The sequence below is a fragment of the Cladophialophora carrionii genome, assembly GCF_000365165.1.
Source record: "Cladophialophora carrionii CBS 160.54 unplaced genomic scaffold supercont1.7, whole genome shotgun sequence".
NCBI lineage: Eukaryota > Fungi > Ascomycota > Eurotiomycetes > Chaetothyriales > Herpotrichiellaceae > Cladophialophora > Cladophialophora carrionii.
Window position 1 is genome coordinate 1,450,726 of NW_008481832.1, and position 14,553 is coordinate 1,465,278.

Here is a 14,553-nt window from a genome sequence, read left to right on the forward strand (position 1 = left end):
AGAGTACACCGTCTCGAATGGCACCGAGACACGCAGCTGTCCGCATTCGGAGACTCGAGAATCCTTGTTCGCACGCGCACAATGCTCCGTCAATTGGCAGACGGGATTAGTATCTTGGACAACGGTAACATCAAGTCTGTAACGTTTCCCGCCGGACGACGGCTGCAAAGCACTATCCTTGTCGCAATGGCCGTGCGTGGAGACTGCTGTCTGTGGTCCTGGTCTGCAAGTACCGACTGCTGTTTGCGTTACTATCGCGGTTTCCGGAGACTTCGGTCTTTGTTCCTTGTCGACGCCCGCTGTTTATGGCCTCGTCTGCTGTCTTTGATCCTGATCTCCTCGCGCCGTTTGCAGACTTGACTTCTCCGTCTTTGTTTCCGACCGCCGTCATTAAAGGTACCAATCCACGTCCATTCAACCTCGATGCAGTTCTCGAGACACGACATTACATAGTACTCAGCGTACGGCACTGAATCACCACAACTCCGTGCATTCTCTTCACAACGATCAGCGGCAACACCGAGAATCTCGCCGCTGACGACTTGGACTACACCGACCCCTCCAAAAAAAATATGAGCATCTGAATCTGAGGTACACCGACCGGGGCAACTGTATTGGCTACGGGCTGAGGAACCTGCGAGGGAGCTCTGCTGGTGCTGCGGTTGGAATACGGTCAATGAAGGGCTTAGTTCTTATGGATCCCGGGTTAGAATTATCCACTCGACCAAGAACCAGGGGGCCTGGACGATTGGAACGCGTTGGATTCTCCGGGACCAGCCAAACGATCGCTTCCTCGGTAATAACTACATCACTCTGAAGTTTCTCCACCAGCAACCAGACTTGGACATTCCCATCCCCAAGGAAGTCCGGAGCTTAAGCCAGCCGACAGATCCAATCTATTTCACCTTGGAGTCGCGGGTGCTGGGCGATTCACTCCGCGACACCTGGGCCGAGGCCTCCCCGGAAGAGAAAGCCAGTTATAGCCGCCAACTGGCTGAGATTCTACGGAAATTGCGGCGGTTTACAGCACCCAGGCCGCACAAGGTTGATGGCAGCCAACTCGACGATTTCATCATCGCCACATGTTTGACGAGCGGTCCCGGGACCTGTTTCAAGATTCCATATAACGTTGACGAATGGCTAGACGGCATTGGCGCCGACCTTCGGATGGGCCTGGCACGGGATTATGACACCGCGGACCAGGCTTTCATCGAACAGGAATTCCAAGAACTCAAAGACGGATTCCCCACTTGCAGCCCATTCGTCCTCACCCATGCAGATCTCAATCTCACCAATATCATTGTCAAGGATGGCAAAATTCAAGGTATCATCGACTGGGAACGCGCGGGATATTATCCCTGGTGGATGGAGCGGCTGGCCATGGAACGACTGGGCGATGACTCCATCGACGAGTTGTTCAAGCCGATCTGGGAAGAGCTCATGCCAGAAGTCAGTGACCGGGCATGGCGCCGCGTGGCTAACAACCTGGACTGCATGAGGAGCACCTATTCACAATTCGATCATGAGCACCCCGGCAAGAACAAGACGTGGCACAGGCCTCCTTTCTGCAAGTGCACCCATGACGCGGTCGGGATATTCAAAATGATGCATTGGGGAGGCCAAGTTTCTTGTAAAATCACTGAACCCGGATCGGAGGAACAAAAAACTCTTCTTGAAGTGTACAAGAGACCGGATCCATGGGCATGCGAGGCGCCGGCGAGGGGAGAAGACGAGCCGCAGCCAGAGACGAAATGATGAGGGATCTCAGTGAATGTTCCAACTCGAACGGAAATACATCGTGTGCGTCCTCAGACCCTGCCGAAACTGCCTGTGTCAATGTCTAGGATCTCAACCGCCCTGTTGTACCCGTTGTGAGGGCAGGTGGCGACTTGTGTGTCTGCCACTGCCCGTTGCTGGATTGGCACCTGGTGCTTGGCACTGGTGTCGTGCTTTAAGTGCTTGAGATGGACTGGTAGTTGTTACTCAAACAATCCCAGTACTATCAAGGCAGCACCAGCATGGTGCCTACTTGATACCCGTACCCCTTGATGCTTACGGACGTCTTCCCAAGACACAACATGGCATGGCGACCGATTGCCTCGGGACAGGGTGAGGGAAGTCTCCATCAAATCCAATGACCGGTTTCCGCTCAGATTCTCTGCCGCCAGTTCTAATCGCTGTTAGCGTCATGGTCTGGGTCAACGAAATCGACGCTGCTCACCGGGTTGGTCTCGTCCCAGAAGGTTGGTCGTGTTGCGTCTTTCCACTCGCACGTTTCCACATCGGTCTTTTGGGTTTCTTCATCCCATAACCTGTAGCTGAACCGGGTTACCGGACCTTTCTCTTCTCCCCTTTCATCCGCCTTCTCCTTTTCATTTTTCCTTTCCATCTCTTCTCTTGGGGCCTTGATGAGAATGACTGCCGGAGGTGGAACCCTTGGGCGATCTCCAAAGGCTGCCTCGGTTCCCTCATCTTTGGCTTTCCGAAGAGCGGCCCCTTTCCCGGCGCCGATCTTGACGGCGATTCTCTCGTAGTGGTCCAAAGTTCTCAGTACACCGAGTATGCTACCGAACCGGCTCTTCGAGTCGATGTCAGGTGGGAAGGTGCGGATTGTCCATTGGACCTTGACGCCCTTGAAGCGGGTATACGGTGTCACCCCACCACAGACATCGCAAGAATTGTCGTTCGAAGTGTTTTTGGTGGGTACACAGCCAGCACTCGTTCGGTGACTCTGGTGTTGGGATCGGCATGGCGGTAGAGGAGAAAATTGCTGGCCAAGGAGAAAATGGGAAATGTCGTCTTGTGTGGAAGTTGAGTTTGGTCGGCTTGGGCCGGGCGCCGTGTGATGGAAGTCTTCAAGCGATACCACGGGAATGCGATACCGTGCCGTCTCTTTACATAGGTCGCCAGATGTCTCTTTGGGAAAGCCAAAACAAGTGGTGTCCATTCTGACCCTCAGTGCGGTGGTTTGCTTTTTGTATCCCACATCTCAAACAACGCCTTGGCCTGTCGCAAACACGTAACAAGGCAAAGCGAGAAGATTCGTCCCCCAAGCTTCCCATGGCGACAACGTCGGGTTGGACAAGAACTTCGACCGTCTCTCGGTCGTCGTGAGATGTTCCCTTTGTCCCACTCGCGGATGGCGTGGAAGGGTCGGCCCCATGTCTTTCAAGAAACAAAAACAAACAACGTCAGGGAGCCCGCATCAAGGCTTGATACCGGATCACACCGGCAGCTGGAAGTGTTTCAGGGTTCAAGCAAAGGCAGGAGGACATTGAACCTTTGTTCCTTGTTGGTTTCAGGATGCGACGAAGATCTCGGATGTGGTGCGGAACATCTGAGACCAGCCTGGCGGTTGTGTGGAGGACTGTATGGGTAAAGTCCATGAAACCCATGATTGCAGACGGAAGCAACACGCAATACGCAAGATGCCCCGGCATTTCGTCGTTTGGATGCGACAAAGCCGGTGAAAACTTGCTTCCAGGGCCCGTGATTGATATCCAGGGTTTCAACTAGTCGAGGCTGAAAGCGGCAACGATGATGAGGCAGCGACAGCCAGATCTTCAGAGAGCCTTGCAAACAGAAGACATCACTCAGTGGGCACTTGTTCAACATGCTGTTCTCTTCCCCAGAGTCCTCATAGGCCATGGGGCAAAATCATGACATGAGCAGCCTCGTCAACATAGACCGAGCCTTGTAGAAGGGTCGCAAATCATCGGGCAAGGAAACTGATTTTTCGACCGTGAATAGAATATGCGCCTAAAAGTGGGTAAATGTAGATGGACTTAAAGAATCGCCAAATGTCCTTCCAGCCACCGCGAAATACTATTACCATCGATATGCACCGTGATCATCGTCAGGAATATCCGGATCACCAATAGCTACCGTCCAGATCCACTTGTCCAGAATACCTTAGCCTTGCTGAGTCACGCCTGGTGATCGTGTGCTCAAGTTATAGACATAGACTTCCGAGTTCAACACCTTCTCGTTTCGCAGGAACTGCAGGCAAGCAAGCAGCTGTCTCTCATTACCGACTCGGATCCGATCGTTTACCATGAGAAAGTCTCCGTCCCTCAAACCAACCCCAGCCTCGTCCATGAGAAGGTCGACTAGTTTGGCCCACGATGGTTCTCCGGAATGTCGATCCATAACGTCACGTAGAGCGATGATGTCTTGCCGCTGAGTTTCGTTCAAGCGCATCACATGGAACATCATTTCGGTGGTTGAGCATGAATCACCGACAGAAGAGTTGTTCCAAGGACGCCAGGACAATTCTTCATCTCGGGATGAAGTGTCCACCACCGGGATCGGCCGCAGTGACGATGTTGTAGGTGCTACCTCCCGCACGACAGACTTTGCCGACGTAGTGACCATCTCCGAGATTGCGGGTGCGTCATGTGATCTGTTGTTGAGATCCATCAGACCTGAGACTGACACACCAGCAGTTGAATCCGGGGGAACAGGGCGTCGGAGACCGAGACGATTTTGCAGTTCCTGTTTCGCCGTCAACTCCATGGCTTTGGCCAAGTCGGTTACAATGGCCTTGTATCGTCTATAGATGACGGCGTCGGCTGCGGGTGGAGGTCTCCAGGTGAGATAAAGCTTCTGGTGGCAAGCCGCAATGTTGAATGATTGCGGATGCCTCGTGAGAAACCAATGGCACAGAAAACAGGATTTCTTGCTGACCCCGATGAAGCGGAAGGACGGTTTCCTCTTGGGGTTGTGGTCGTAGAAATTGAGGAGCTGCATTTCAGCATGAACAGGAAGGTTTAAAGTGCAAACATTTCGAAAATGGGCTTCTGGGTCCTGTACCTGCCAGACCTGCGCGAGGCGTGAGATATAGTGGGTCACTTCTGGACCGCTGGCAATTCTTCGAAGCACGCTCGTCAAGGGCATCTCTTCCATGCCTGTGAATTGGGTTCTCGGAGGGGCGATTGCCGGCTCTACAAGCATGGGATTGAAGAGAGCCGGGAAGTCGGATGCAAAATGGAGTAATGCCATAGAGGCAATCGCATACCGTCCAAGCTTGAGAATGGCGTAAACCCATCGGGGTAAAGTGTCGGGGAAAAGAGCTTTGAGACATGCTAGGTACGTTCGTCGAGCCTCCAAAGCCCACTGAACATGGTCGACAAGACTTTCAGAGGCAGGCTCTAGAGGGAGGTCTCGGATCGTGAAGACGTGCGCAATCCATTCTGGAAAGCTGCCAGCGTTGTCGAGTTGGAGGAACGCTGGTGCCGAACTGGAGACGTCGACGATGTCCCTCACATCGTCACCCACGCTGCGAATGTCTTTCAGATAGGACCGTATTCTGACAGCATCGAGGCTGGTGATCCGCTGCAAGACTTCCGCGGCCTTGTCGGATGCGGCGTACTCTGCAACAGGGAGCCACAATAAATAGCGGGCTAGGTTGACTTAAAGCGTGCTACTCACCACGGGCTGCAACGCCATTCAGAACAGCCACTAATTCTCGTAGCTCAGCAAGCGTGGATTGTGCGACGCCCTGATTACTGGCAATGCGGACTATCGTTCCCTCTGGTCGGCCTTCCTCCAAACACGCGGCCGACACCGTGTCGCCGTCTTTCTTCTTTGCGCAGATCAGGGCGAAAGAATCGAGAAACTTCCGTTTCAGAAGCCGCTCCCGATTCTGTTCCAGTGTGTTCGAGTCCTGATCGAGGCCATACGCACTTGGTTCGCCACGCACTGGATCGAGCAAGTGAAGGAGGGCTGCGGCCTGAACGAAGCGACTCTGGGTGTTTCCGGTAATTTCGTACAGCGGCATCGTGTCGAATCATGAAGGTCGGATGCGGCGCCGATCCACATCCGAGCTCTCGGTGGCAGCGTGATCCACTGGGGCCAGACGGATGTCGAGATGCGTGATGGACAGAAGAAAGTGGTGGAATGATGCCACAACGAGGCGCGACATGAAGCCAATGCCCGCTTACCCTCCACAATCCACTGTGCAGAGGTGAAAACCCATGCTCGCATAGTGAGGGGAAGAGCTGCAATGGCTGGCTGCTCATCGACCCTCACAGTCCGATGATGTGCCACGCCCCAGGCCTGCGTGCGGCCTCGTTCCTCAAGCAGAAACCGGCTGCGTTGTCAAGTGGCTCTTGAGGTACGGCGGTGCATTGCGCCCGGATGGCAATTCCCAAGTGACTGTGCCAGGTGGCCCCGCACACTAAAAAATCTACACCTACAGAGGAAGTTTCCAAAGAAGCGAGGAGCATCTTTGCTGTCTTGTCATCGATACTGGCTTAATGACAACACGCTGACTCGCTATATTAAAGCAGCAGCTTATCCACTAACATTCGATCTAACATTTCTTGTCAATGGCACAGTACGAGGTACACCGCTGTGGATGCGACAGAGACGTCCGTCTGTGGTCAGGACTGAGTCCAGACTGATTTCAATGCTGATATTCTGCGCAGTCTGTGCGCCAGTATGCCTCGCCACCTCGTCTATTCGTTCGACCGTCTTCTCAATCTCGACCAATGTGGCGCCTTAACGCCGTTTGTCCAGCCTCTTTGAGACTTTCTCATGTCCAAGTCACCATGCCTTTTCTAGGCATTCGAGCCCTTGCTAGTCTGACCAGCGGCCATTCCTTGGCCGTTGCTCTCGATTGCTCGCACCTGGTACCGCGCACGGCTGATGCCTGTGTTTTCGTTTCGAGGCCTTGAGCAGCTCCTCTCCACTTGGCGTCCGGTTCTCTGCGCATAGACTTCTCGACGTGATGCCGTGTGGACCAGATCCCATTCGGATCCGTGTCTGTTCCAGATCAAGAGCCGGAAACCTTCTGCATTGGGAAATGGAGTGAGTCAGCCACCGACGGATCGTCTGCGTGGAGAACGACGGACAGCTAGCTGGCATCACGAATCTGCGAGGCACAGGCACCGACGTCCAACAGCATCTTGCACGAACCGACCGTCATTTGCTTCCACGGTCACCTCATTGGGCCTGAAAGACGTCAGTCAGCCATGAGCCCAGCACCAGGTGCGAACGTGAATAATCACATAGACGTGGACGAGAATGGACTGGTATGGCGGAGCACCAGAAGGGAATCCTATATATGTATCCAGACCACCTCCCTGGCTGCCTCAACTCCGCAAGAGTCGCTGACGTCCATCAGTTCCCAGACACAGACAACATGTCAAGAGACAGGATCTCGCGAATCTTCAACTTCCTTGCTCTCTTGTTCTTCGCAGCCGCTCAGGCGACCACATCCTCCTCATCGGGCCTGCCTTACACCGTGGGCAATGTCACCCTTGCCGATGGTATTGATGTCTTCTATCGCGAAGCCGGCCCCCGCGACGGAACCACACTCCTGCTCTTGCACGGCTTCCCTTCCTCGTCCCATCAGTTCCGAAACTTCATCCCCATCCTGGCAGGACATGGCTACCATGTCATCGCACCCGACTACCCCGGCTTCGGATTCACCACGGTGCCCTCCTCGCTGAACTTCACGTACAGCTTCACGACGCTCACAGACACGGTCGCGGCCTTCCTCGACGCCAAGAACATCACCTCCTTCATCCCCTACATGCACGACTATGGCGGGCCCGTGGGCTACCGCCTGGCCGTCCAGCGACCGCAGTCCATCCTCGCTTTGATCTCACAGAACGCGAACGCCTACCTCGAGGGGTTCGGTCAGTCCTTCTGGCCGCCGGTCGTCTATCCGCTCTGGAACGCCACCACGCCGGCCGAGTTCCAGACGGCCGCCGATCCCATCAACAGCACGGTCCTCAGCCTCCCGGGCATCCAATCGCAGTATACGACAGGCAGCGCCAAGCCCTGGCTGATCGAGCCCGAGGCGTACTGGCTAGACTACTCGCTGATCAACCAACAACCGGGCAACCGAGATATTCAGATCGACCTGCTGACGGACTATCGCTCAAACGTCCCGCTCTACCCGTCATGGCAGGCCTATTTCAGGCAGAAGCAGCCCAAACTGCTGGCCGCCTGGGGGAAGAACGATGTCATCTTTGTCCCGCCAGGGGCGCAAGCTTACAAGAGAGACCTCCCCAACGCCGAGGTCGTGCTGTTGGACGCCGGTCACTTTCTGCTGGAGACGAATTTGGCACAGCAGGCGAGCATTGTGTTGGCCTTCCTGAAGAAGAACGGCCTGTGAAGTGCAGAGGCGGGCAATGGATCAGTATAGATGCAGAACAGCGTCGTGGGACCCAGTTACTGTATCAGCCTAGGCATACACCTATCTGGCAGGCGAGACGTGGCGAGAGGTAGTTCCGTGACGGGCTATGCACATCTCCATGGAAGCGGAAATAATCTTCCCCCTTAGCGAAACATGTACATACTTTATCGCAATTTACAAGACTTGAACTCGATGGTATCCTTCAACTTGTCCGTTAGCGTATCTCGCTGGCAGGGCGGGCATTTGTGCCTACGGTCTGCTGAAATGTCCTGTTGACCTGACCAGGCTGGTGGCTTTGGTTCTGCAAGAGAACAACAAGTCGTAGGGTCCCGGTCCCCAGGGGATGTTGTCGCAGCCCGTGTTCATACGCGTGGTGAAGGCCAGCTGCAGGGATATAGAGAACCACGGGACTGGCGGTCGGCCGGCCTAGCTACTGTACATATGCTTGCATGTCTCACTGGACTCGAGGACAGCTAGCTGGCTGGACGACGAGACGGCGGGCCTCGTATAGTTCGCAGCCGCGTCAGTCGTGTTGGCGGGGCCTTAGATCTACAGAGTCGCCATGGTGTGATACCTGAGTGAATGGAACAGGTGCGTGATACAACACCAGCGGTGAATGGGTTCCCCAGCAACAGCACATGGAGATGCGATATCAGAGACGCACCGTTGCCCTGACACATCCGGTAATTGTGTATATCGTTCCTAGGTGGGTATACACACGTCTTTCCAGGCCGCGGCCTTGTAATTGACATGTGTGAAAGAGATCACACCTCCACCGGACAAGCGACGAATGACGAGATTGCATACTGGGCACGTATCCCTCGTGAATACTGTAACAGGCGGCGCTGTCCAAGTACAGTACAGTAATCAGTCATCACTAGCAAGTTTCATAACTTCATCAGTACCTAGGTGTACATAAGTACATACATGTACAGAATTCACCAGGTATGAGTACAAAATGCACACCGGGGTCTTGCGCTTTTGCCTCTCCCATGCTCTCCGCCTGGACATGCCCTCTGCACGATGGTCTCACACCATCCAGCGAACGAATGTTAACGCATTGAGGCCGCCCCAGGCCATGTCATGCCATGTCAAGTCAAGACACGCGCACCTGCCCCCAAGTCCAACTCTTCACCCGCATGGGCTCGGTCAGAATCCCCGTATCGATTCCCGGCAGGGCCAGCTTGAAGCTATTCTCCCCGCCGCCGCCGTCGTCCTTTCGCTCCGACACTTGATCGCACAGGTAAGCGACGGCAAAGGGCGTGCCGATGGCTTGGATGATCCATCTGTACACGAAGCGGTGCGTGCCGTGAGCACTGTTCTGGAAGGAGCGTGGTTCTGGATGGAATGACCGGCGCGGAAGGGCTGGCTGGCGAAGAAGGATCGATATCGACATCGATGAGGCGAGGGGCCTGCTGCTGCGGAGGGCTCGATGGTAGTTTCGATTCAGCATGGTGGGAGACATGCATACAGCTCGAGTGGCTCAGGGCGACGGTTTGACGTACGTCGGTGTCAAATTGTCGAGGTGTCGGCTGTCGAGTTATTGAGTTGTCGAAAGGCAAGCAGGATTCTGATCTCCATAAACATTACCGCGTACACATTACTCGGTACACATACTCCGTACGTGGATACTCGTGGTAGCTATACTGGGTAATTACCCCTCATCCTGAGGGTGGGGCATGCGCAAGCCAGATTGATGGTGATTGGTGGCGCTGTGATATGCTTATCTCTACGCCAAGAATTATCACTCTCCACTGGAAGATCCTCATCACGAGTACTCCGTACTCCGTACGAGATCGAATGAAGTTGTCGCGAAAAGTCCATCTTGTTCAACAACGACCAAAGTCAATGACTAGGACAATGACGCTTCCGGTCGGCAACCCCCACGCTTCGCAATCGTGTTCCTCCTGCAACGTCGACCATATTTGAGATCCTCGACGGACACGGATGACTTCTTCAGTGGTTGATTTCCTCCACTTCGACTAGCCGCACCAAGTCACTGCAGCAAAGAACTTCTGAATACCCGCAGCCTTCTCACAGGCGTTCTGGCACCAGATCTAGCTTCGATTCAGGACGTTCGTATTGCTGGAATCATCCGTCCCTTCCAACGCCAAACTCTTCCGATTGAGGTGTTCCCGGCCCTCCAATTCCTGGGACTTGAACCACCGGGACAGCCTGCCGTCGCTTCGATCGTGCCACCAGATGGTTCGACCTTTGGCAAACCACTCATCGGCTTCCCAAATATTGCTGCCAGAGTATATCCGTCGCCCATGCTCTGCGAAAAATCCATCGAGCCTCGGCATGTTTTCAACTCTCAGTCCATCTTTGTCCCATAAGACGAGCTAACCCAACGTCAGAAAGCTCGATCTGAGTGCAACTTGACGGCTGAGTTACTTACTACACTGAAAGCATGCTGAAAGTCAGGCCCCTGATCATAGCGTGGGTCCCATTCTCGATACGGCTCACCCTCAGAAGCAGTATCCTCCCAACAGACAACTTCGAAGAGCGTGATGCATTTGAATGTGAGGCTCCTCTTTTTGATGAATCGGTCTGTCTCTCGAGCGTGTTGAAGGGCATTGACGTCACATATGGCTTCGAGCTCAGTTAGATGCACGGTCGACACGTGCTCTCGTGTTTCGAACTGTCGTCGCAAGCATTGATAGATGGTCGGTAGTAGCTTGAAAGGGTAGTGAACTTGATGGTCGTAATCCTTGCAGATATAGCGACCGATGTTTGTCGAGACGGTGCGGAGGTTGGGGCAGTTCACAGGATCCAAGAAGAGGTACCCGTAAATGCTTTGAGTCCGGGAGAGGGCGAATGTTCGACCTGGATGCACTTTGACGACTCTGGAAGACACATCCCATCCGGTGGGGAAATCAGACGGGCAGAAAACACCCTTCCAGTGCCCACCGACGGTGACCGGAGCGTTGAAGATGACGGACTTTACCTCCAGGTGGATCTGCTTACAGACAAGGAGAAGTGCACCTTCGAAATGCCACCCGCGACTGTACCACCTCCTCTCTGGATGTTCGATTCTCCTCTGGCTTTGTTCGTCAAACTGCGAATAGGGGCCTTCATAGTGGCAATAGATCTGGATCTTGGGAAAGATGAGCTGGAAGATCATGCGTCGAGCTTCTTTCGGTAGACAGAGAAACGTCGCAGATTCGTCAGCTAGGGCGTTTTGTAAGCATGTGGCAGATGTCTCCATCGTCGAGACTTGGACGGGGTCTGTGTTGAGATGAAGGACGAGAGAAGGTCTGTCTGTTCGAACAAGTCCGCTGGGTCATGAAACGAGCAAATGCGAAAAAGGGGCGCTTGAGAATGAGCAGAGGTAGTATCAACTGCCGGCCATGGCTCCTCGAGTGAAGGAGGAACAGAATCAAACTGGTCAAGCCCAGAAGGTGTATCGATGCGAGGAACGCAGTAGAATGCAACGGCAGGAGTGCTTATGTGCCTGTAGTCCCCGTGTGTGAGCTCAAGGAAGAGTTGAGATGAAGTGGGCGGCGATGTGACGCAGGACAGATCGACCTTGCTTGGAGTGGCATGAATAAACTCTCAAGAACTCTGGTTCTTCCTGGGCGTTCATGCAAGGGGCCCGTTGACGGGGTTTGACAGCCATGCAGATCAGCGGTGACGACATTTCCCTCCCACACGAGCGGGATGAGAGCAAGCCCCATCATGTAGACTGGAGGCTCGACGGCGACGAGGAGTGCTTCTTTTGTAGAATGAACGGACGGGCCGGATACAGAGAAGGAAGAGACAGAAGCCCGCGCGAGCTGTGGCCAAGCAGACAAGCGAGAGCGGGGATCTTTACACTGTCCTCGATCTGTGATAGCGGCGGTCCTTTTGCCTGTTCGTATTTGCTACGAATACGAATACTGGACTGTGTCCTTCGTCCCGCTATTGAGAGAATCCAAGGACATTTCTCTAGTGGGTGTATACCGTATCCGCTCATGAATTAACTGCAACAACGGTCTTACATGGGAAACTCTGGTCCCGAGCGATTGCTGATGTTCTGTCTGAGGATTGTACGGAGTACCGCTTCCCGACGCAACAGAGATTGATGGGATCCGAGCAGGGTCTTCGGGGCCACGGCGGGTTCCACGTAAATGACCAGGTGGCTGTCAAAAGTGTCGAAGTTGACGGACACGGTTTCTCCGAGACATGACCCCTTGCGCCGTATGCTGGAGGTTAATCCAGACTTCTGCATCGATGCCAAAGGCCTTGTCAAAGAGATACAGCTACAGAATATGCCGCTCGGAGGAGAGTCAACAGGCAGGAAACTGGAGAACACAAGGTGATGATTATCTGCTCTTCATTCTTACCCTTACATTGGCTTGTCGCCTTCAGCCATGCCCTTGGGATCATGCACGCTCGACAGCCCATAGCATATTCCAAAACACCCAGAAACTAGTCAAACGAAGGAGCCCAAGCATGCTTCGTACGGGAAGTTGCTTAAATGTCGAACACTGCCGAAGCTCTTCTGGGAGAGCGAAGCTCTCATTTAGGCACTTTGACTTGGTTTCAGCGGTGAGCCCAACAATTCATTCGAGAACCATCCAGGACCCAACTGTGTCCAAACAAGAGACCTTGGCATTGAAGCATGTGTCTATTCTATGTCTCGATCGGAGTGATCTGCCCTTTCTGCCCTTTCCAAGTCTATCCTCGTCAATTATCCACCAGATCAAGAACCGCTAAAACGCATTGCACGGATTCCTCCCAGTCTATCTTTTGTCGGGGTCTATTTCTCTTGATTGTCGTAATTCGTCATGTAGTGCAGGCAGATATGTATCTGATCACTCAAAGTCCCACATGTCCAGCATTTGGTCCATCTGCTGCTGCCCAGCAACAGCTTCGTCCTCACTATCTTCCGTGGAAGAGAAAATTCTCTTCGGGATCTTGTATTCCACCACGGGAGGCTTCTTCTCTTTCTTTTTGAACTCGCTCTCCAGCAGCGTCGCGTAGCCGTGGTCGAGGAAGTCTTCGAGGTTGTACTGCTGCTTCGTGAACTGCTCAGAGATGATTCGAGCGATACTCGCGACCGTGGGATGGTAGTGAGACTGGCAGGTCTCGAGTTCCCAGAGCGACGAGTCAATCGCACCCGTGAGTTGTGGATTGGGCTCGTTTGGGTCATAAGGATCGTTGCCCAGGTTATGCTTGAACTTTGTGTAGGGAGGATGTGGATGTCGGTGAATCATGAAGGTAGTGGTTGGATGTTGTTTGAGGAGGTTGTAGATGAAAGGGATGATGGCCACAATGGCCGAGGGAGGAGCAAAGAGGCATAGTCGCGAGAGACGCTTGATGAAGCTCGCAATTGTCGCGGCGGGCAAGTGGTTCGTGGGGGACAGGAAGACGTCCAAATGCCGGAGCACCCGGCTGCGGTACTTGCTGTGGAGGAGATCCTTATCAAGCAGGGCGTACAAACGAGGGTAGAACGCAGGGTAATCGAGGTTCTTCTTCGTGATAAGGTGAAACAGACCCGTAAGTGCCGGCACTGCGAGCCCCAAGTCCCGCATGTCCAGACTGTCGGTGAAGAAGTCCATCAGGATTTCTGGACGGCGCAGACTGTCAATAGAGCTGGCATCTTGAAGCTGCTTGAGCAATTGCTTGCGCTGGGCCATGGTCATCGGCGCTGCAATTTGGGCGGCGTACCCATCCATGGCGGTCGAGGAAGGCATGCTGGGTAGGTGACGACAAGAAGGGGACAAAGGAAGACGTGATGGAGAGCGGTGGAGAGCACTGCTCTCAGACTATAAAGAGTGTAACCTCCAGTCTTCCGTGCTCAATGTGGTCAGTGTCGTGCTGTAACATCTCGAGGCGAGATGGACCGCGAACCCGCTCGTCGAGCCAGATTATTTCTGCACATGCTGGTGGAGAATTCTGTGTAAGCCAAGAAGGGGAGCGCAGGGAGGACAGGAGGGGTCCATAGCACGTGCCGGGACGGTCGCGCTCGTGACTGGGCGACGGCTGATTTGTCCACTTCTGCGCTAACGTGTGTTATGCTGGCGTCTGGACCACTCACAAGCCACATCGACGAAGATCGCGCACTAATACGGAGTATTCGCTGTCCTGGTCCAGCATCACTGATGTCGAAGCGCATTATCTCTGCTTGACGGGTTCACGTACATATGCACACAGGCAGAGGTACGAGTAACTGCCGTGCGCAATCTATGAGAAAGCATGTAGCCAATGCCACCACCAACACCTGGCCGCAAGTGGCTCACACACGATAACAATAGCTCTCGGCTTCGCGGACTACCCAGTAGACCATGGTCCAGCGCTGACTGCGGAGCTCAACTTGCCTCCAAGCAAGAATGATACCCTTGTGTTGAAGGATCGAGGTTGTGCTATTCCACTCTTTCACCACCAGCCACCGTAGTCTTCTTGGCGAATGTAACAAGGCCCGG

General features: G+C 53.9%; 7 protein-coding genes across 7 annotated transcripts; 2 read left to right on the forward strand and 5 right to left on the reverse strand.

Annotated features, from left to right (window-relative positions):
• Window positions 1-81: 81 nt before the first annotated feature.
• G647_08593 (uncharacterized protein) lies at window positions 82-1,755 on the forward strand (the record flags this gene model as incomplete). The annotated part of the gene is made up of 2 exons (XM_008732902.1): window positions 82-134; window positions 690-1,755. The coding sequence occupies 2 exons, from the start codon at window positions 82-84 to the stop codon at window positions 1,753-1,755; spliced, it is 1,119 nt and encodes a 372-aa protein (XP_008731124.1).
• Window positions 1,756-2,170: 415 nt separating this feature from the next.
• Window positions 2,171-2,947, reverse strand: G647_08594 (uncharacterized protein; the record flags this gene model as incomplete). Its single annotated transcript, XM_008732903.1, has 1 exon — window positions 2,171-2,947. The coding sequence occupies one exon, from the start codon at window positions 2,945-2,947 to the stop codon at window positions 2,171-2,173; it is 777 nt and encodes a 258-aa protein (XP_008731125.1).
• A 965-nt stretch (window positions 2,948-3,912) lies between these two features.
• Window positions 3,913-5,779, reverse strand: G647_08595 (uncharacterized protein; the record flags this gene model as incomplete). The annotated part of the gene is made up of 2 exons (XM_008732904.1): window positions 3,913-5,372; window positions 5,431-5,779. 2 exons carry the CDS (start codon window positions 5,777-5,779, stop codon window positions 3,913-3,915), a joined length of 1,809 nt encoding a protein of 602 aa, XP_008731126.1.
• A 1,365-nt stretch (window positions 5,780-7,144) lies between these two features.
• G647_08596 (uncharacterized protein) lies at window positions 7,145-8,125 on the forward strand (the record flags this gene model as incomplete). The annotated part of the gene is made up of 1 exon (XM_008732905.1): window positions 7,145-8,125. The coding sequence occupies one exon, from the start codon at window positions 7,145-7,147 to the stop codon at window positions 8,123-8,125; it is 981 nt and encodes a 326-aa protein (XP_008731127.1).
• A 1,117-nt stretch (window positions 8,126-9,242) lies between these two features.
• Window positions 9,243-9,599, reverse strand: G647_08597 (uncharacterized protein; the record flags this gene model as incomplete). The annotated part of the gene is made up of 1 exon (XM_008732906.1): window positions 9,243-9,599. One exon carries the CDS (start codon window positions 9,597-9,599, stop codon window positions 9,243-9,245), a length of 357 nt encoding a protein of 118 aa, XP_008731128.1.
• Window positions 9,600-10,203: 604 nt separating this feature from the next.
• G647_08598 (uncharacterized protein) lies at window positions 10,204-11,354 on the reverse strand (the record flags this gene model as incomplete). Its single annotated transcript, XM_008732907.1, has 2 exons — window positions 10,204-10,488; window positions 10,545-11,354. 2 exons carry the CDS (start codon window positions 11,352-11,354, stop codon window positions 10,204-10,206), a joined length of 1,095 nt encoding a protein of 364 aa, XP_008731129.1.
• Window positions 11,355-12,942: 1,588 nt separating this feature from the next.
• G647_08599 (uncharacterized protein) lies at window positions 12,943-13,824 on the reverse strand (the record flags this gene model as incomplete). The annotated part of the gene is made up of 1 exon (XM_008732908.1): window positions 12,943-13,824. The coding sequence occupies one exon, from the start codon at window positions 13,822-13,824 to the stop codon at window positions 12,943-12,945; it is 882 nt and encodes a 293-aa protein (XP_008731130.1).
• Between the last annotated feature and the right edge of the window lie 729 nt (window positions 13,825-14,553).